The sequence below is a fragment of the Carya illinoinensis genome, chromosome 3, assembly GCF_018687715.1.
Source record: "Carya illinoinensis cultivar Pawnee chromosome 3, C.illinoinensisPawnee_v1, whole genome shotgun sequence".
NCBI lineage: Eukaryota > Viridiplantae > Streptophyta > Magnoliopsida > Fagales > Juglandaceae > Carya > Carya illinoinensis.
The window spans coordinates 45,207,825-45,231,504 of NC_056754.1; the positions used below are offsets into that span (position 1 = coordinate 45,207,825).

The 23,680-nt window shown below is 34.6% G+C and overlaps 1 protein-coding gene across 1 annotated transcript; it reads right to left on the reverse strand.

Annotated features, from left to right (window-relative positions):
- Nucleotides 1–17,937: 17,937 nt before the first annotated feature.
- On the reverse strand, nucleotides 17,938–23,045 carry LOC122304367 (beta-galactosidase-like). The gene is made up of 18 exons (XM_043116594.1): nucleotides 22,695–23,045; nucleotides 22,457–22,552; nucleotides 22,244–22,356; nucleotides 22,047–22,113; nucleotides 21,833–21,925; nucleotides 21,208–21,351; nucleotides 20,999–21,087; nucleotides 20,795–20,900; nucleotides 20,599–20,686; nucleotides 20,388–20,506; nucleotides 20,074–20,232; nucleotides 19,719–19,894; nucleotides 19,493–19,602; nucleotides 19,289–19,398; nucleotides 19,066–19,176; nucleotides 18,660–18,770; nucleotides 18,342–18,547; nucleotides 17,938–18,248 (listed from the first exon to the last, which is right to left on the reverse strand). Exons 1-18 carry the CDS (start codon nucleotides 22,896–22,898, stop codon nucleotides 18,143–18,145), a joined length of 2,208 nt encoding a protein of 735 aa, XP_042972528.1. The 5' UTR covers nucleotides 22,899–23,045; the 3' UTR covers nucleotides 17,938–18,142.
- Between the last annotated feature and the right edge of the window lie 635 nt (nucleotides 23,046–23,680).

Here is a 23,680-nt window from a genome sequence, read left to right on the forward strand (position 1 = left end):
TGTAACAAGAATAGTTGGACTTGTGTAGGACCGTAGGTGTTCTAATTATGCACTGCAACACTATTAGTTTGTTATTTTGTTGGGACTTTAATTTTGATATATTTATTATTTGGATTGTAATTTGTAGTTGTAGTTAGTTTTATATTTTTTTAGAGACATTGTGATTTTAATATTTATATAAAATTAATCAGGTTAAACGGATTAATGGGTCGTGTTCGTGTCTATATGGGTTAAACGGGTCATAACGTGTTGTGTCGTGTCGTGTTAACCTTTTCTTAAAATTCATTAACGGGTCATAGCGGGTCGTGTCGTGTCGTGTAATTTTTTTTAAAATTCATTAACGGGTCATAACGGGTCGTGTCGTGTCAACCCGTTATTTTAATGGGTCGTGTTAGGGTTTAGAATTTTGACACAAAACCCTTAACGGGTCGTGTTCGGGTTGACCCATTAGCTGTAATACACATGTCTCGACACGACACGAATACGACCCGTTAACACGATTTGACACCCCTAGGTCACATTCCATTGAACCTCTTGATAGAATCATGAGATTCGCCACCGCAGCTTCTTGATCACATGCCACTCGAAAAACTGAAGGAAAAGAGTCATTTAGTGCCACCTTCCCACACCAAATATCCTTCCAAAATTTTATACGCGTGCCTTCCCCCACCACCGAACTAGCATGGTTAGCAAACGCCCTCTATCCTCCTCTTATACACCTCCAGATCCCCACACTGATCGGCCCATTCCTCTCTCTAGTACACCAACCTCCCCAAGACCGACCATATTTACAATCAACTACTAGTTTCCAGATAGCTTCCAGTTCCACATTATATCTCCAAAGCCATTTTCCCAAGAGTGCTTGATTAAACATTCTCAAATTCTTTATCCCTAACCCTCCTGAAGGAATTGGTCTACACACCTTATCCCAACTAACTAGATGGAACTTAAATTCTTCCCACATCCTACTCCATAAAAAATCTCGATAGAGGTTTTCAAGCCGCGTCGCCACACATGCTGGGATCGCAAATAATAATAATAAATAAGTAGGTAGGTTAGAAAGAGTGCTTTTGATAAGAGTCACCCTCCCGCCTTTTGACAAATACAATCTTTTCCACCCTGCCAATCTTCGTTCTATTTTCTTAATAACTGTATCCCAGATCGCTAAGGCCCTTGGGCAACCCCAACAGTAAGCCCAGATAAGTCATTGGGAAAGAAGCTACTTTGCACCCAAGTGTGCCTGCCAACTGCCGAGTATTACTTATACTACCAACTGGCACTAACTCTGACTTATCAAAGTTCACTCCCAACCCTGACACTGCCTCGAAGCATAGTAGGAGTGCTTTCAGAGTACTAAGTTGGTTCTGCTCTGCCTCGCGGAATATTAAGGTATCGTCTGCAAAAAGCAAGTGTGAAATCGAAATAAGGCCCCTATTTAATTCACCCACTAAAAATCCTACCATAAAACCATTATTAACTAGGGCCGTTAACATCCTAGTCAATGCTTCCATGATGATAACAAAGAGAAGTGGTAACAACGGATTTCCCTGCCTTAACCCCCTAGAGCTATTAAAGAAACTTTTTGGGTTGCCATTGATCAGAACTGAAAATCTGGCCGTTGAGATACAGCATCTGATCCACATACATCATTTCTCCTCAAAACCACATCTCTTTAATAGATAGAGGAGGAATTCCCAATTTACATGGTCGTATGCCTTTTCCATACCTAGCTTGCAAATAATCCCTACACATCCAGACTTTAATCTACTATCCAGGCATTCATTGGCTATTAAGATAGAATTTAGAATTTGAGGACCCCTTACAAAAGCGTTTTGTGGTCTTAAGATTATCTTATCCAAGGTCGCCCCTAACCTATTTGCAAGCACCTTTGAAATGATTTTGTAAACCTCATTTATGAGGCTAATAGGTCTAAAATCTTTCACCTTCGATGACCCGGTCTTCTTCGGAATTAAAGTAATAAAAGTAGTATTCAGACTTTTTTGGAATTTTCCACCAACAAATAATTCCTGAAACACATTCATAATATCCTCTTTCACAACCTCCCAACATGTTTGAAAGAACCCTATCAAGAAACCATTTGGTCCAGATGCTTTATCTTTTGCTATTCTTCTGACTATTTCATGTACCTTAGTTTCCTTAAAAGCTCTTTCCAGCCATGACGTAGTTTGTGGCTCAATAGAATCAAAGCTGAGCCCATCCAAATTTGGCCTCCATATCTATTTTTCTGTAAAAAGTTGTTCATAGAAACTTACCACATGTTCCCAGATCACGAGAGCGTCCGTACATTCTCTATCGTTAATCTGCAACATCTCAATTGTGTCATTTCTCCTATGAGAGTTGGCCACTCTATGGAAAAACTTTATGTTTCGATCCCCTTATTTCAGTGACAATGCTCTTGACTTCTGACGTCAAGAAATTTCTTCCAAAGATAATACTTTTTCTATCTTCCATGAACCTCTTTATACTCTATATTTCCTCCAACATGGTTTTCTTTTACTCCTCTAAGTCACCAAAAGTTTGAGAATTCCAAAACTTTAAATCATTCTTTAAAGCTTTTAATTTACCTGCAAATATGTGAGAGAGACTACCAAAAAACTAATTGATGACCACCAATGTCTTACCCTTTCCACAAAACCCTCACTTTTAAGCCACATAATTTCAAATTTGAAATAACCCCAACCGCCTTGAATGCCTCCCCTGTCTAATAAAATAGGTAAGTGATCTGAGCCCACTTGTGGCAATCTCTTCTAGCAAACTTTTTCCCAATTTGGCAAAATTAAGAATCGGTCTAAGCGAGACCATGTTTGCTATTAGACCAGGTAAATGGACCTCCTATGATTGGGAGATCTATCAGGTTCAAATAAAAAATACAGTCTGAGAAATCTGTCGTGGCTGAACAAAGGCGGTTATCTCCAGATCTTTCATTAAGGAATCTTATGATATTAAAATCACCGCCAATGCACCAAGGAAGGTCCTACCAAGTGTGAAGTCCAGCAATTTCATCCCATAATTATTTTATGATATTATCAACATTTGGTCTGTAGATACCTGCAAAGGCCCACAAGAAATCATCTTCCACCATCTTAAACGAGCAAACTACTGTGTAATCCCCTATATACTCCTCCATTTTTTTCATTACTCTTTTATCCCACATCACAAGAATACCACCAGAAGCCACATTAGAAGCCATATACACCCAATCTACATACGGACAGCTCCACACACTTCTCACAATTTTTCTGGTCACCAACTTCAGCTTTGTTTCTTGAAAACAAACAATGTCCACCCTCCATTCCCGAAGCCTATTTTTTATGTGCTAGTGCTTATTAATCTCATTTAGCCCAAGCACATTCTAAGACACAATTTTAAGCTTCATAAAGAAACAACCATGACCTTCCCTTTAGATCTATCCTGGCTTGAGCTACCTTCATTTAGTGACCAGTTAAGTCTCTTGAGTTCCCCCTATTTTTTGGATCCCTTTTTTTTTATCATGCAGATGGCCAGCTTCAATAGTCGTAAGGAGTGCTAAAAATTGTTTCTCGTACCGCACACACTTCAATCCCACCACATGTTGAATATCTTTTACCTTGTTGAACACCCAATTCGATATCTCAAGCTCACAAGGTAACACACAGTTAAGTGGGAGTGGAGTGTTGTTCCCAGTCTCTACATCCCCTTCTAGCAAGTTGCAACATTCTCATTCAACCACAGAGGTCACATTATTTATCTCTTGAGACTCCGGCACGCACGAGGTGTCAATACTCTCCCCTAAAGTTCTTTAAGGAAGCCCCCCAATGCTGTTATCCACTGCCTCCAGGTTAAGCTCTTCTCCATCTTCCACAATTAAATCAAGGTGTTCCATTGTGGCAAGAAAGCTCTCATTCTAGGTGAATTTCATTTCCATTGATGGAATCGACAGCCTTTGTACACAAACTTCTAGGAAGAACGAGGGCAGATGAACTCTTTCTGCAAAATCCTTCTCACATGACGGTAAAATCTACTCCTCTATCATCATCGGCATTTTCTATTTCACTTGCAGAGGGTCCACCGTTGCCAGGGCCAACTGAGGTGTTCTCTGACACCAATTGTACCGTTGTTTCTTTCACTGCCTTCGTCGTCTACGTCTGTCCCATTGTCGACACAGGTGGCCGTGGCACCGTGTCGTCAACCTCACCCGTGGCCTCGTCTCGCTACCTCCAGACTTTCATGTTTGGTAAGGGCCTTTGGGCTCCACCTGCACGTAAGTTACTCGGACTGGGCACGTAGCTTACCCGTCCATTAGGAGCCCGCCCATTAGGCCCGTTTCTTTCGACTGTTGATCCACCTGCAGGCCTCCCGTACACTTTAGCTAGGTTAATTCTTTCAGACATGGGCTGCTTGCCCTTCAAAGTAGGAAAGGCCACCATTCCTGTCCAAGGCCCATCGTCTAGGCCAACACCTAGGTCCACCCCATTTGGCCCATCCTCTATCTGTTTCTTCAACCAAGTTAGTTTTAGTTGGAGATCTCCCAACTGGTTCTGCATTTCGGTCATTACCTGTAGGTAAGTTTCCTTTTGTAAGCCAGCCAATTCCTTGTCACCCCCCTCACATCCTTGCAAACCTTCCTAAATGGTTCTCCTCACTAGTTGCCTATCCCTTACAGCACTGTCATTTGGCCAGGCTTGTTGAAATGACAAGACCTTACCAGTCTTTTGTTGCATGGCCTCCTTGTATGACCGTGAGGGCCGCTGTGGGTGCTCTGTCAACATCATTGCAGGTGCTGCCCTAGTGAGTCCACCGTCTTGCTCCATCTCTTTTAGTGTTTCCACCATTTTTTGCCAACCCAGACCTTTAGTGTCTTCTGGAACAAAAATACAGTTTTGACGTCCACCCCCATAATATTCTACCAAAGCCATGAACACACCCTGCAGTTTTAAGCACCTCTATGCTATTAAGCCCCTGTCACCCACCTTTCTCCCTACCAAAGAGCTTCTTCATCCCTACTTTCACACAGTCCTCCAGAGCTTTGACGAACCACCTAGCCGTGGTTAGTTCTAGTCTCATCTACTTAACCAACTACCACTTTTTTATGATTAAAACCCATTGGCCTTCCCTCGACACCACGAAAGACTTCTGCTCTATCACTAGAATCTTTGATAAACCCATTAATCTTATTAAGCACTTAGACTCGCACGATCAAAGACTCTATCATCACCATCAAGAAAAGAGTTTATGAGGAAAAATTGTATGGAGAGAAAAAAGCTTAACTCATTTTCCCCCCTCCTGTCCATTCATTGCTCAGACTATTTGAGAAACAAAATTAACAATGTAAGAGAGGTCAGGACGTGTAAGGGTAAGGTATTGAAGTGCACCTACAATACTGCGGTAGTGAGGGGGGTCAGAAAAAGGTGTCTAAGAGGTAAGTCCTTTGATCTTTGGCATCATGGGAGTGCCCATGGGTTTACAATCATGCATCTTATCTCGTTCTAGAATATCAAGAGCATATTTGGTTTGAGATAAGGTAAGGCCATCGGTGGCTGGATTGATTTTTATACCAAGGAAATAGTGAATAGGGCCAAGGTCTCTCATGGCAAATTGACTATGAAGAGTGGAAATAAATTCAAGGAGATACACGAAAGAGAACCAGTCAACAAAATATCATCAACATACAAGAGTAAATATAAGAGTAACATGCGGGGAATGACAAATAAATAATGAAGAGCAATTCTACAAAGAAAGCCATAAGTTAATTAAAAAAAAAAATTGCTAAAAGAAAGGTTACCCTCACGAACAATCCACTTAGAATTATTTAAAACATCCGGGATACTTTTGACAATAGTCTTCCAAAATTGAGTACCTTTATCTGGCACCAATAATGATAAATGATTATCCTCCACATATTTACTTCTAAAGAAATCCGCCCACAAAGAATTACTCGAGATTAGACACCAAGTCAATTTCAAATATAGAGCTTGTTAAATATCCTCAAAACCCCTAATACCTAATCCTCCTTCAATAGGTTTGCAAATCTTATACCAAGTCATCCATTTTCTTTTTCCTTTTCTCTTGAATAACCCCAAAAGAAAGAACTTAGAAGTTTATTCAACTCCTTAAGCACAGTCTTGAAACTTGAAGGACAACAAGAAGATGAGTGACCATACTCGTAAGAACATAATGCAAGAGTATAGTTCTATCACCTACGGAAAGTATTTTCATCTTCCAACCAACAATTTTCTTTTGACTTTTCCAAGAAGATCACCAAAATCTTTTGCTCTTATGCTCTTGCTCAAGAACTTCCATGCTTATTTAATCATATTTATTTTCTGTTGAATCCAAGGTTTCAAGATTCGTGTAATTATATATCTACACATGGATTTTGATGATAACAAATAAACTCAAAGAATAAAGGAATCTCAAACTCAAGTTGTTTACATAATGGAGTCAATCACATCAAAGAACCAAGCATGAAGAAGAAGGAAATAGTTTCACATTAAAATCATAGAGTAATATTGTTAATCTCTCAAAAATTCAAAATTAGGATGAAGACTCAAAATTAATATTTTATTATAAAACATTAAAATAAATTTTCCACATGTGCATAAATATTTTGAAAATTAAATTTGAAAATTTTGAAAGATGATTGATTGCCATGTTTCACATGTGCATGACATGATTAAAGGTTTCAATTTTAAAAATATTAAAGATGATTGATTGTCATCTTTCATATGTGCATGCTTTATTTAAATATTTTCAAAAGTAATTGATACTTTTTTTGACTTATGTAAAGAGTAGATAATTTTATTTGAAAATTTTGAAAATATTAAAAACGATTGATTATTATCTTTCACATGTGCATGCTTTATTTGAAAATTTTTAAAAGTGATTGATGCTCTTTTTGACTTATACAAAAAGTAGATGATTTTGTTTGAAAAATTTTAAAAATAAAATGTGCTCATTTTGTCATATGCAAAAAGTAAAAAGATTTGATTTGATTTTTTAAAAAAGTGAATAATGTTGTTTTTGACATGTGAATCTTTTTAAATTTGAATATGGAGTCTCATATGCCTATAAATAGATCATTTAAGAGCTTTACATACACAACACCAAGAGCATACAACATTCACACAAAACTTTCATTCTCTATTATCTTAGCATTGAGCGTTAAACCTTATTCATTTTTATAGAGATATAGTTTGCGCTGTATTGTTTTTGTTTCACTCATTGAGAAGTGTTTTCTGATAACTTACATACTATCAGCTCTTGTATCAATAAAATGGTGTGTATAACTCTTGTGCGTGTAGAAAGTGTTCTACACAGGAAATAGTTGAATCACCCCGTGTAAGGTGATTGAAAGTGTAGAGGATGTTCTACATGAATCCTTTGTAGCAGTGTTGTTCAAATGTGTAATAAGTTTCTATTTCTACCTGAAAGAGGTTGAATAGTGAATTTGAGGATCCTCAAGGGGTAGCTTGAGGCGAGGACGTAGGCAATGGGGTCGAACTTCCTTAACAACTGAGTTTGCTTCTCTCTTACCCTTACTTTTTAATTTATTACTGCTTTATATTTTATTTATATTTTATATTATGTATTTGATTTATAATTGTTAATTTTTCAAATATAATCCAATTCACTCTCCATCTTGTGTTAGTCATCTGGGTAACAATTGGTATCAAAGCAAGGGCTCTATTATAAGATTAACTATTTTTTGAGTTAAGATCTTATAGCTAACATTGTAGCTTCATTTGGTGAATGTCAATCTAGCAAGCAACATCTACTCTTTTGTGGAGACAATTACTCATTTTGAAAAGTTAGAATGAGAATATTCCTTCAGGTTCAAGGTCGAGAAATCTGGAAATGTATTGTAAATGGACCTTATATTCCAACAAAAATAGTTGATGGAGTAAAGGTAAAAAATGAAGAAAATGAGTTTGATTATGAAGACAATAGATTTTATATATTAAATTTAACTACTATGAATTTATTATATAATGCTCTCAATGGTAATGAATTTAATAGAATAATGGTTTGCGTTATGACAAAAGAAATTTAGGATAACTTGGAAGTTACTTATGAAGGAATTTCGCAAGTCAATGAATAAAAAGTTTATATTCTTACTCATAAATATGAAATGTTTAAGATGCATGATGATGGATCTATTTCTAATATGTACACTTGTTTTACTAACATTATAAACAGCTTGACAACTCTTAACAAAATTTATTCAAAGATAGAGATAGTAAGAAAAATTCTCAACTTTTTACCAAAATACTGGGAATCAAGAGTGACAACAATTCTTGAAATTAGAGACCTCAAGAAACTTGAAGTAAATGAATTCATCGAGTCGCTTATCACCCATGAGTACACATTGAAAAGAGGAGAAGGAAAAAGAAAGCCAAAGAAGAACTTGGCACTTAAAATTGTTCCTAATGAAAGTAAAAGTAATGAAGATAAGAAAAATAAAGACAAAAATGAAGAATTTACGATAATAACAAGAAAAATTAAGAGGTTTGTAAAGAAAAATAAAGTTAATTTGAGGAAATCAATCAAAAAGCTTTTCAAGAAAGATTCAGGTAAAAATGACACTTTAATTTGTTATAAATGCAATAAACTTGGTCATATCAAGCCAGATTGTTTTCTATTAAAGAAAGATTGAAACAAGGGAAAGAAAGTAATGAAAGATACATGAGATGATAATTCAAGTAGTTCAGATAGTGAATCAAGTAATAAAGAATCAGCAATTTTTGTCTTATGGCTAAAGATGACATTGAGATAATAAATTTTGATAATATTGAAAATCTTTCATACAAAGAATTATAAAATGTTTTAGAAAAGGTATATGAGGACCTTGAAAAATTGGGTATCAAGTATACTCTTTGAAAAAGAAAATTTTTTCTTTAACAAACGAAAATGATTGTTTAAGAAAAAAAAAAGTATCATTTTAAAAGACAAAAATCTTGAATTGAAGAAAAAGAAAACTGATTTAGAAAATATTGTTGAAAACTTTACGAATGGAAAAAGAAATTTTAAAAGATTTCTTGATAGTCAAAGATGTGTTTTTGACAAGGCAGGCTTGGGATATATGCCAAAACAAAAATACAAACCTTATAAAAACTTTTTTAATAATCCTTCTACATTAAATTCTAATATTCAAAATTCTTATCATAAAAATAATTTTGTCAAAGAAATATACTATTATAATCATTCAAGTTCTTCATATATGTCACATGCTATTTGTAATTTTTGTAATAGAAATGGTCATAATTATCATATTTATCCTATTAGAAAAAAGCATACAATAATTATTAGGTCCATATGGATACTTAAAAATATTGTTTCTTCTAATACTAATAAATGAAGGACCCAAAGAATTTGAGTACCAAGAAAAATTATTTTAATTGTTTTTATAGGTATGCATGAAGTTCTCCACAAGCAAAAATAAATGGATTTTAGATAGTGAATTTTCAAGACACATGATGGGAGACAAGACTAAATTCTTTAATCTTAAATCTAAAGAAGAAGGACACGTGACATTTGGAGACAACTTGAAAGGGAAGATCGTATAAATAGGTAAAATTGGTAATGAATATTCTCTCATAATTGAAAATGTTCTACTTGTTGAAGATCTAAAACATAATCTTTTGAGTATAAGTCAATTATATGATAAATAATTTACAGTTACTTTCAAAATGGATAAGTGCATTATTTTGAATAATCATGATTGTAATATTTGTTTTATTACTTTTAGAAGTAATAATATTTATACAATCGATTTTGAAGAAATTACCTCACAAGATACTATTTATTTTTTAGCTCAAAATGAAACTAGTTGGCTATGGCATAGAAGACTGGGTCATGCCAACATGGAACTTATTTCCAAATTTTCAAAAACTAATCTTATGAGAGATTTACCAAAGGTAAATTTTCTTAAAAACAAAATTTGTGATGCATACCAATTTGGTAAACAAACAAAAACTTTTTTTGAAACCAAAAAATATATTTTTACTACTAGACCACTATAACTGATACATATGGATCTTTTTGGATCAAATAGAGTTGCAAGTTTAGAAAGAAAATACTATGCATTTGTTATTGTTAATGATTTCTCTAGATATACTTGGATCAGCTTTTTTGCTCATAAAGATGAGGCACGTAACGCCTTTACTAAGTTATGCCAGAGAATTCAAAATGAAAATGGTTATATCATTTCAAGTATCCAAAGTGATAGGGGAAAATAATTTGTTAATAAAAATATTGAAATTTTTTGTGATGAAAATGGTTTTGTATAGAATTTTTCTGCTTCTCAAACTCCTCAACAAAATGGAATAGTAGAGAGGAAAAATATATCTCTTGAAGAGATGGCAAGAACAATGCTCGATGAAAATAACTTGACTAGCTACTTTTAGGCCGAAGCGGTAAATATTGTATATTATGTTATAAATAAAGTTATGCTAAGATCTAAACTAAATAAAACTCCTATGAATTTTGGAATGAAAAAAAGTTCAACATTTGTTACTTTTATGTATTTAGATACGAATGTTTTATTTTGAATGACAGAGATAATTTAAGCAAATTTGATGTAAAATTTGATAAATGTAACTTTCTTGGATATTCTATTAATAGTAAAGATTATCGAGTATTCAATAAAAAAAATTTGACTGTATAAGAATATATGCATGTAGTATTTGATAAATCTAATTCTCTACTCTTCAAGAAATCCTTTGATAAAGAAGCAGAAGGTATAAATAATACGGAAAGTCTTAATCTCAACAAAGAGGACATAATAGAGGAAGTCCAACATGGATATATCAGGAAAGATCATCAAAATTTAATACAATATGCAACCAAACAGTAGAAATTTATAAAAGATCATCCCAATGGAACAAATTCTAAGAGAACCTTCACGAGGTATAAGCACTCGATCATTTTTTAGAAATATTTGCAATCATACTTCTTTTCTATCTCAAATTGAACTCAAAAATATTGATGAAGCATTTCTTAATAAATCTTGAATTCTAACTATGTAAGAAAAGTTGAATCAATTTAAAAGAAATGATGTTTGGACACTTATTCCCAGACCTAAAAGTCATACTATTATTGAAACAAAATGGGATTTTAGAAATAAGAAAGATGAGTCTGGAGTCATTAGTAGAAATAAGGCTCGACTTGTATCCCAAGATTTATGTGATATCCCCATTTTACGTGTATTTTTATTGAGTGATTTTATTTAAATTATTAGAATTAGTGATTTTCTTATTTTAAATTAAAGGTAATTTTTGTGGTATTATTTTATGATTTTTAAGTTGTGAAAATTATTTTAGTAGGCTTTCTTATTATTTCTTATTATTTTGTATTTAAATTGTTCTTTAATTTAAACTAGGTTATTTTTGGGCTTTAAAATTATTGTGTTTTTAGATTTTATTATTTTATTTTATTTATTTACTGAGTTTGAATTATTTTATTTAATTTACTGTTTTAAAAATAATCTTCATTGGATCAGTTTCATAACCCAAGTTGTGAGGGTTGGACTTCACTTCTTTCCTTCCATTTTTCTTTTTCCCTTTTTTCTTTTTCTCTTCTTTTTCTTTTCTCTTTTTCTTCTTTCTTCTATCTTCCCCTGCATTTCTCTCCCGCGCGACCCAACACCCCCCTCCCTCCCTCCGTTTTTCGTCCCGCCCTGACCACCGCTGTCAGCCCGCAGTGCAGTGCACCGCCCCCACTGGTTGACTCCCCTCTGGCCGGTGATCACTTCCCTCCATTTTCATGCCAACCAGTGCAACCGTTAGCAGCCACACATGGCTGGAAGCCGAGGTACCCTTTCCTTCCAGCTCCGCCATGCGCCACCCATTGTTGTTGCCATTACTTCCATTTTCTTCCCCATCCACCGGCGACCTCAACTCTCAAGTTTCAGCCCCCTAAACGCCACAGTTAACCGCCATGAGCACCACCCAAGCCTCACGGTTTTGTGCTCCCCGCGCTGTCGTGCCTTCGCCGTTGGCCACGACTTTTTCACCACATCATTACCGGCATCCCAGCTACCTAACCCACCCAACCCCAGTTCTAATCTGTCACCGGTGAAGCTCAACCAACCCACTTTTCGTTTTGGGCTTTTTAGCCTTTAATCGCCGTTTGTGTCGCCACCCACAACCAACCACTACTTCTATTAGCTTCATCAACACTCTTAAACACTACCCTAGCCTTCCCAAGCCTTGGTTCCTCTCTAATCAAAAGTGGGTATGTTTACAACCAACAGCCACAGTGTTTTTACACTGTCACGTTGCTTTTTCTCCACCTTTTACAGCTCTTTGATCCTCCGAAAATTATTTTATAGCACTGTAAGTATTTTCCAAACTTCATTTTAGATTTAAATATATTATTACTTTAACAATAATTTTGTGACTGGTTGGTTATTTCGGACTGAATCCGAGGAGTCGGGGGTCGGATGGATTTGAAACAGAATTATTTGTTTATTGTTGATGTTGAGATTTGTTGGTTAAATTGTGTCTTGAGGTTTACATTGCATGGTGCATGCATGTGCATGTGTTAAATATTGAAAACTGGGTTTTCACGAGTTAAATGGATTTTTGGGTGCGTGTGTATCATGACCCCAAGCCGAGATGGGGCATTATTTCGGTGGAGCTCATCTGGTTATTCGGGAGCAGATAATACTGAGTGACATCTCCTGGGTTGTCGTTGGGCGATGACCGGATCACACAATACAGTAATGCTATTGTGTCGATTCCGTGGTTCCTCGGCTGGTGAGGACTAGAGGATGCCTAGTCCAGGTACGCAATGGGCGCGAGACAAGGTATCGCTCTTTTAGATGTCACATGAGTAGTCGTTACTTGCGGTGTGGCATAGAAGCCAAAGTATGCGGATGATCCTTAGGGGAGATCATGGTTCATGCATTTAATTAGAAATTGGTTTTGGATTTCGGATATGAGCCATTTTTCTAGGAAAATAAAGAGTTTGATTAAAGGATATTTGTGGGACATTTTCTGGGAAAATGACGAGATTTTGTGAGAGAATATTGTGATCCATTTTTTGAAAAAATGGTAATTTTCTTAGTTTGGGTCATTATCTGGGATAATGGCAAGGACTTGTTTTAAAAAAATTTATTGTAGGCCAAAAAGGGGATTTTGGCGTGCGTGGAAAAATGAGAATTTTCTGATCATGGCATTTGGCATTTGTTCATGCATATTGTTGAGTTTAATATATTTTTATCTTGTAGTATTTGGATTATTACTTACATACGACACTATTTTCGGTACCGTAGATTTTGATGCAGAGGTTGAGTAGGAGGAGGCTGAGCCCAAGGAGGCAGCTCCTCCAGATTATTGTCTTGGAGTTGTTTTATTATGGAAATTATACTATTTGTTTTTATATTATGTAATTTGGATTTGAAATAATATTAAACTTGTAATATTTTGTTATGCTTGTTTTAAGCAAGTTTTGTATTTAAACAAAATTCTGGTATTTAGTTATAAGACTTTTATTATTGCTGCGTTAATTTTATTGTACACGTGTTGCATGTACACACACTCGACATTTGGTGATGGGATGTGTGACCCGTATTGTCATCATCCTGACGACTCGATTTCCACACGTCCGTACGTAGAAGTTTGGGGGCGTCATAGTTTCAATCAAGAAGAAGAAATTGACTATAATGAGACATATGTACCAATCACAAAATTAGAAACTATTCGAATGTTACTTACATATGCTTGTTATAAAAATTTTAAACTTTTTCAAATGGATGTTAAAAGTGCTTTCTTAAATGGTTTTATAAATGAAGATGTATATGTTAAGCAACTTCCAGATTTTAAAAATCATATTTTTCCAAATCATATTTTCAAACTCACAAAAACACTATATGGACTCAAACAAGCTCCTAAAACTTGGTACGAGAGACTCAGTGATTTCTTAATTGAAAAAGGGTTTCATGAGGAAAAATTGACACAACTATTTTCATTAAATACGAAAATGATGATATTCTTTTTATTCATATTTATGTTGATGATATAATATTCGGTACTACTAATGAAAATATGTGTCAAGTTTTTGTTAAAACTATGCAAGAAGAATTTGAAATGAGTATGATGAGAAAACTTACATTCTTTCTCGGATTGCAAATTAAGCAAGCAAAAAGTATGACACTCATCAATTAATCAAAATATATTAAGGAATTACTAAAAAAAATTGGGATGGAAGATGTTAAGGAAATTGGAACACCAATGAGCTCATCCACTAAACTTGATAAAGATGAAACTGGTAAACCAGTTGACTCGAATGTATATTGAGGTATGATTGGTAGCTTATTATATTTGACATCCAGTAGACCAGATATTATGTTTAGTGTGTGCTTATATGCACACTTTCAATTATCTCCAAAAGAATCTCATTTAATTGCAGTTAAGCGCATTCTTAGATATCTTAATGGTATAATTGATCTAGAGTTATGGTACCCTAAATATACATCTTTCGATTTAATCAGCTACACAGATGTAGATTATGCTAGTTGTAAAATAGATCAAAAAAGCACTAATAGAGCATGTCATTTCTTAAGTCATGCACTAGTTTTCTGATTTAGTAAAAAATAAAATTATGTTGCATTATTTATTGCTGAGATAGAATACGTTATTATGGGTAGTTGTTGTGCTCAAGTTCTTTATATGAAGCAACAACTTGAAGATTTTAAACTCATGTATAATCACATTCCAATCAAATATGATAATACAAGTGCTTTAAATCTTTCAAAGAACCTAATATAATATTCTAAAACTAAGTATATTGAAATGAGATATCATTTTTTTCGAAATCATGTGCAGAAAGGCGATATAGTACTAAAGTTCACAAATACACACGATCAGTTAGCAGATATTTTCACAAAACCTTTACCAGAAGATAGATTATATATAATTAGAAGAAAAATATGTATGATGAATGCTATGAATATCTCTTAAAAGATAGACCAAAGTCAATAAAAATTAGAGAGAGATTTTTTAAATACTTTTACATAAACTTGAGGTTTTTAACCTCATGTTTGAGACACTCATTCTCTCATATAATATCATGTCATTCCTATCCATGGGAACTGGCAAGCGGAATGAAGAATCCAATAGAGATTTCAATTGTTTATTCTTCTACTGAATGATTCATTCCCTTGCGTAAGATTCTCGAACAATTCGCTAAATTATAACAATTTGTTCTTTAAGTTTTTGAACCTCATGGTTTCTGACTTGTAACCGCTAAGAAAAAGCAACTATAGAGGAGGAGTAGCGAGTCTCGAAACTCACCAAGTCGTAGATAGCATCGGAATCTGACTTATTAGCCAAATTATTATTTTCTTACTGCAACATGGCACCAATGGCAGCTGCAGAAAGGACAAGAGGCTAAGGTGTAGAATATCTCATGGATGGATTTAGAGAAATGTTAGAAGAATGAGCCATTGAGAAAAAAATTGAAAGTTTAAAGCAAAAATATTGAAGGAATACAGATGAGTTATAGAGATGAGAAAAAAATTTGATGCGGATTGAATGAACTTTAAAACTGATTTTATAGAGATGGTATAAAAAACAAGACAAGCTATTATCCAAGTCAATGAGCAATGTGATTTTTTTTTTTGTATCCAATGGATGAAAATGATCTTTTTTTCAACAACATCAAGCAATTTTTAAAATCTCCAGCCACACGTGTCAAGTCACGGGCGGCTCCAATTTTTCAACTATCTACAGTTTCTATTAACACACATTTTTTCTCAATCCATTTACTTGCTGTGAATCCGTTTTAGTGATGCCAAAAGTGGGAGAAGTTTTAGACCAAAACATTAACATTGTTTGAATTGCTAAACTTGTTATATATGCTTAGAATTATATTTACACTTTTGCTTGAAAAACTAACGCACATTTTCAGGGGAAACTTAAGTATTAATATAGGTTTCAGATTCTATCAAATATTTGTCATCATCAAAAAATTGGAGATTGTTGAACTCAAGGTTTTAAATTTTCTGTAATTATATATCTACATGGATTTTGATGATAACAAATGAATTCAAAGAATAAAGGAATCTCAAACTCAAGTTATCTACACAATGGAGTCAAGCACATCAAGGAACCAAGTATGAGCAAGAAGTGAACAACTTCACATTAAAGTCATAAAGTAATGTTGTAAATCTCTTAAAAATTCAACATTAGGATTAAGACTCAAAATTAATATTTTATTATAAAACATTAAAATCCATTTTCTACATTTGCATGAATATTTTGAAAATTTTGAAAGATGATTGATTGTCATCTTTTATGACATGGTTAAATATTTGAATTTTGAAAATATTAAAGATGACTGATTATTATCTTTCACATGTACATGTTTTATTTGAATATTTTCAAAAGTGATTGATTTTTTTTTACTTATGCAAAAAGTAGATGATTTTGTTTGAAAATTTTGAAAATATTAAAGATGATTAATTGTCATCTTTCACATGTGCATGCTTTATTTAAATATTTTCAAAAGTGATTGATACTGTTTTTTATTTATGTAAAAGGTAGATGATTTTGTTTGAAAAAGTAAAATGTGCTCATTTTGTCATATGCGAAAAGTAAAAATATTATATTTGAATTTTTTTGAAAAGTGAATGATGTTGTCTTTGACATGTGAATTTTTTTCAATTTGAATATGAAGTCTCATATGCCTATAAATAGATCATTTGAAAGTTTCACATACACAATACCAAAAATATACAACATTCATTCAAAACTTTCATTTTCTCTTCTGTTAGCATTGGGCCTTAAACCTTATTCATTTTTATAGAGATATAGTTTGCGCTGTATTGTTCTTATTTTACTCATTGATGAGTGTTTTCTGATAACCTACCTATTATCAGCTCTTGTATCAGTAAAAAGGTGTGTATGACCCTTGTGCATGTAGAAAGTGTTCTATACAAGGAATAGTTGAATCACCACGGGTAAAGTGATTGCAAGTGTAGAGGGTGTTCTACACGGATCATTTGTAGCGGTGTTGTTCAAATATATAATAGGTTTTTATCTCCACCTAAATGAAATTGAATAGTAAATTTGGAGATCCTCAAGGGGTAGCTTGAGGCGAGGACGTAGGCAGAGAGGCCGAGCCTCGTTAACATACTGAGTTTGCTTCTCTCTTATCATTGCTCTTTATATTTATTACTACTTTATATTTTATTTATATTTTATATTGTGTATTTGATTTATAATTGTTAATTTTTTAAATATAACTCAATTTACCCCATTTTGTGTTAGTCATATGAGCAACATTTTCCATCCAAAACATCTCAAGAAAACAAATATTAGATCTCTTTACCTTGATAAATGAGTTTCACTTTAGATCAATATTTTTCTTTTATCCCTAATTTTATTCGTTCTTGGGATTTCCTTTTGGGGTTTGGGAGTGGGAGGTTGGGAGTGTAGAAATAGCTGTACTAGGAATGAAGTTTTGTCGTGCAGAACTCATCTGTAAAATTATTATTATTTCATCCAAGAGGATTCAAGGGATGCTTTTATAAGGATACTATGTGGATAAGCTTCTGGAGCATGTTATCATCATTGTTGAGTAGTGGATATACTTTGTAATTCCACTCTAACAACTCTGTTATTTCCATTTGAAATGAAGACACATGTCTGTCTCATTTGTTTTTACAACTTCTCTGAATTTATAACATCTAATCATCACAAATTTTTAAATTCTCACAAAATAAAACAAACAATTCAATTTTTTCAAATCTCAAAATAAAAATAATATTAAAAATATATATTTTAATAATATTTTATTCAACTTTTAACTTTAATATCAACCCATCTCATCTTATCTGCAAAAACAAACAAGACAGATACTAGCTTGTCAATTATTGCCGTACTTATTTTCAAGGGTAACGTCATATCAACAAATGCGGTTGGAGAGGACAAAATCTAGAATGAAAAACATTATTTCACTATATTGGATTGAATTTTACACCACATTCTACTCCTATTTACAGGAGAATTGGGCATAATTCAATGAATCGAAGGAATAACCACAAAACTTAAGATTTGCTAATGCCTAACATATCTTCTATATGCTTCTGTAGAAGAATCAATCGATCAAGACCAATGATTTCCCCCAAAGAGGTATTTCATCATATTCTTTTGACCAAAGAAATTCCTCTTGGGTCACCACCCCATTCTTCAAGCACAACCAATAAATTTCCCCTCGGGTTTAGCCATGAGCGTGGAACATGATACCTGTAATTAACAACCTTGTTAGAAATCGTTTCAATGTGCAGAGATGTTGATGCTATGAGGTATCATTTTGAAAACTATTAAAATTCATCTCACCATTTTTGAGAGGGGCTCCCACAATCACTTAGGCATTTCTTTTCATTGTAATATCCAGTGTAACTGCATGCGCCACAGCTACCATATGCCTTGTTTGCAGCCCAGTGGCGCCCAATGCTTTGGCCATTTATCCATACCTGACCCTTTCCCATGCTGCTCATATCTAGAGCCAATGGTTCATTTCCTTGTGGGGCATCAAAATTAGTCTGAAAATACCAACCACGAAATCAATATATCTGCAAAAACTTGTATATTTTTGTCCCAAATTCCGGAGGAGAATTCAAAAAGCCATTGTCTGGGTAGCAGGATCGTTCTTACCTTGTACCATATCAGAGGGCGCTTTATCACTAGTCCTGCTCCTCCTGTCCACCTCACAATGTTGCTTCCTCCGGACGAAAACACACTTATATCTTCACCGTTTAGACCTTTCTGTTCAAAACCATGCACACAAGTGAGTAAACCATGAGTGCAGGCTTCACCTCGCATTGCATATTTATTGTAAGTTTAAATGACAATAATCCATTCCTGTGGAGAACTGTTTTTATGTTTTAGTTGTGAAGTGATTTTCTTTAGTAACTTTAGGTACTTTTTTAACTACTGAGGCTCTATAGTCTATACAAGCGTGATTAATGTTGCTGGTAAGTTTTGAACCCCAAATTTTTTGCAGTATGATGGGAAATGACATTTGAGGTCGGTGATCGGGGAGGCTATGGAGGAAACAAACCTTGTAGGACCATTTCCATCGTGACATGTCCCATTTTCCATCATTCACACCTGACAAGGTAACGGGACCACGAATTCCGACATTCCATGATTCAAAATGCAGGCCGATATTCTGAAATAAATAAATAGATGCATAAGGATCGAAAGAAGACAAATGTGTGGTTCCACTGCCACCAAGAATGTTCTACAAAAAGAGTAGAATGATCATGAATGCAAATACAGACCTGAAGTCCAACAGTAGCGCTTAACAAAGCAATCTTGTTGACCCCCACTCTCAGGCTCACTCCCTTCCAGAATGATACTTTTGGATTTTCACCTTTCCCATAAGCAATTCCTACCAAAGAGTACAAAATCCATGAGTTAAAAGAATCAGACATGAGCTTTATTTTCCAAAACATCTATCTTTTAGGCAAAAACAAAATGTGTACCAACTGATTGGCCGTTGACGAAAACTTGCAAAGCATGGCCTGCAGATTCAACACTGAGGACTGGAAGCTTTCCAGTTTTCAGAAATCCTTCCTCTGGTTTTATAGTCACGCTGTTGGGACAAAAGATCATATCCAGAAGTGATAAAGATAGTTTAGCTACTGATCTCAACAAGTTTTGATTAAAATTTTCGTAGAACACCATAGTTTGAGGTTCTAAGTTACTCACTCTGTCATGTACCACAAATAGTCAGTGGTGTCCCACGTGACACCTAGTTGCTCCTTTAACCCATCTGCTGTGAATGAACCTTTATCAGCAGGAGTGGCAACAGCGTCAGTGAATGACTGCCACCTGAATGCTCCGCCCACCGGCACCATATTCCTATGCGAGCCTTGATGACTAGTCTGAATACAGAATGGAGGAGAATTTCAGTACTAGTTGAAACTTCTTTTAAGTCTCACTAGCTGGATAAGTTCTCAAACTTGACAAACTCGAATGGAGATCCAAAGTCCAATTTTGAAAGACAGTGATATTATGTAACCAAGAGATCATCACCAAGGATCCTTTTTTTTTTTTTTCCTACCTTTGCAGTGTTGAAAACTTCAGTTACGCAGTCAGGGAGAATGCTGATGGACCAAGCAGGCAGAATGTAATGACCGTTTCCAAAGTTCACAGTTACAGAACTCTGGTCGTAGTTTGATAGGAATGCAGCACAAACCCCAGGTGCTTTGAAAACATGAGCCTTGTAATGAAAAAGAATTGGGAACCACAATCAGTATTCAGTTAAGAACCAGGAATATAACTTCGACTGTAACAAACGTGCATGCTTGCCCGCAAACACACAAACAGAAAAAGGGGTTCAATTTTCAAGATCTGGCAATCTGTATAGAAGAAAACCTCTTGATTTCTCCCAAGTGGCGTCACCATGGGATTTGTGGCTACTAGAGCTGGTTCAGCACGCTTGATGGCAAAATGCAAGTTTCTCAAATGGGTATATTTTGGTTCTCTAGGTAGCCCTGACATGCATAGAAGATATCAGAGAAAATCAACAAAGAATATAGAAATTCTGCATGAAATTCGAAGTTTCTTTCTATTCTTGAAATCTCACCATATTCATCAAGTGGAGCATCGTAATCATAACTAGTGGCAACAAATGGACCTCCAGAAGTCCTGCCGAAGTTTGTTCCACCATGGTACTATAGTGAAGTTGGACAAAGAAAGCAGAGCTCTAAGCATGATTTCTTCTGATTCAAGCCCCAATTGGATGGGTTTTTTTGCAGACATATTAGGAAGGATTGACTTACCATATAATAATTAAAGAATGTACCATTATTTTGTATGAATTTTAACACTGCAAGGGCTATGTCTTCTACAGGTCTATATGGAGTTGGACCCCCAAATTCCAGGAACCTGGTCGTAAGTAAGATTTACAAAGAACTAGAGCTTCAATGAATTCGAGTATAACATCAAAAAATTATAATATGTTGCACAACATCAAAAAACATTACCAGCTAGTCCAGAGTTCAGTCCACATTTTGGGTTTATAGTTTTTATTTGGAATGAAGTTTTCACAGTAGAAACCATTGCAAGTGTTTATCTGTAATATGAACATAAAGATTATTATAAGCTTAAGACAGATTCAAATTTTTTAATTAAATCGCATGCAAAGAAATATGATTCATTGTCATAAAAAACAAGTGTTATAAGAAGTTATTACAACTGGATCAGGAGCATCCTGTTGCTTGCACATGATCCATGGTACTCCAGTGTGTTGATTCACTGCCATGGTAGCTGCCCATCTCGAATAAGCAACTCCAGGTGTACCAATTTGGTATTCCACAAGGTCATATTCATTTTCTATCTGCCATTGACATGCAATCAAGCTGATTAATCAAAAGTTTGTGTCTGAATGGGCCAATCCCAAATAAAATAATATCAGAAACATTGAAAATAAGGCCTAGAAGGAGCTATTTAGTTTGATATGACATAGACGCCCATATACATAGAACAGAGTCAGGGGCCAAAAATCATTACCTATAAGTTCAGTTATATATATATATATATATATATAAAATATTGTAGGCGTGTTTACATAATCCTTAGAAATGGGGGAAACATTCACACTCTAAAATCAGTCTCCTTCATAAATTGGTTTAATGGTAAGGCTAGCTTATGCCTTACGCATGGGGCAAGATATCCACCGGCCTCGTTCTTCTCCTACCTAAAATTCGAGGTAGCAGTTCTATAGGCAAGGTTGACAGTATTGTTCATTATTAAACACATACATATATACATGCTTGAATACATACATACATACGTACATACATATATTTTTTACGTACCTGACTTAGAATTATTGGGCCTCCTTGGGGTTCAAACAATCTTTCTGCCTTCATGATATCGACGATCTTTGTGGTAAATCTTTGCATTTCAGCCTTTGATAAGAAATATCATAGATAATCACTTCATTAGCTATACATGACAGAATATCACAAAAAATGAATTTTAACATATATCAAATGAACATTAATTGATTACAAGCACCCTGTCTCTTACCTTGAATGGCCCATTGTCCGTTCTGAAGGCAATACCAGGAATGAACTTCAACCAAACAGGAAAGCCCCTGATCGAACATATTCATTAAAATCAGAATTTTCTAAAATCCGAATCCATGCCACAAAAAAGAAAAGAAAATCTTCTTCTTCTTTTTCTTTATATATATATATAGTGCAGAGTTGTTGTATGATCTATACCCAAAATTCCACTCAGCACAAGCGTAGGGACCAATTCGAAGGTGCACATAAAGACCAGCTTGCTGGACTAGTTTTATGAAATGAACTATATCATACCTCCTCTGGAAATTGTACTGTAAAAAACAGAGAAAATGGATGAAAAAGACAAACAAATTTGAAGTAAATAAATCAAACCAGATAGGATGACATTTTTTTTTTTAAATCATGGTTTACCTGTCCTCGAGAAGGCTCATGCCCATTCCAAAAGACATAAGTCTGGATGACATCCAACCCTCCAAGTTTAGCCTTCTGAATAAGACCAGGCCACATCTGTGTATGTGTATATATATATATATATATATATTCACCAAAGAAACCATAAATTAAGCCATGTCTTATAAACAGAAGAAGAAGAAGAAGAAGAAGCTAAGTAGTCATGTGAAGATTGCATTCGAATGCTGGCCGTACGTACCTCAGGAGTGCTTCGTGGGTAATGAATGGATCCTGAGATAAGAATTCTTCGTTTTCCATTGATGAGGATAGCTTTGTTGTCGTACGAGACTGTCGCGACTGCTACGGTGAAAGCGCATGAGATTATCACCAAGACAAACATGCAAAACACGAAGTTGGTTTTAACTACAGATTTATCCGCCATAACTGATGAACTTGGATTCATCGATCTGAAATTTGCGTGTTAGAGACTGGATGATTGCTACTATTTATAATACATTTTCCATATCTATTTGACGCTGAACTATGTTCTTATCCTCTTGTTGTCATCTATTTCTTGCTTACTCTACGTAAGTTTGGCCTAACTATATTCTTAATCAATTTTGAATCGAAAAACTTGGCTATAAAAAGGCTGTACCAGTAACATCTCATGCCATACATATTTTATTAATTATTATTATATACCCTCTTTTACTCTTTTATTTTTTTATTAGCCGAAAATATGCTTAAGTCTCCTACCTCTCCAAGCATGCATCCATCTTATTGAAGTTGATTTATGAATGTCTACTTCTAGATGTCGGCCTCCATGAAATTAAAGCTTTGCTTCCACCCTTAAAACACACCTAACACTAATTTGAACAACTTCCGAATAATATTATTGGTAAGGATTATATCATTAATGCATAACTAAAAGATTCCCTGCTGGTCAGTACCGTGACATCCACGTAATTATAGGATATATATGTTAAGGTGGAAAGATATATATATATATATATATATATACGTACTATATATATAATGCATGTCTGGAATGGAGACAAATGATACATCGACAACTAGGAAAAGCGACAGATCGAGCATGATGTTTAAATATTTGAGATTCTAGCAAAAATATTCACTACATATTATTGTTTTAATTCTAGTATTGTTAGTTACATAGTATTAATAGTTACATTGTCAGATAGAGTAGATTAATGGGATTTTCTTTACTAAAGGACATTAATGGTG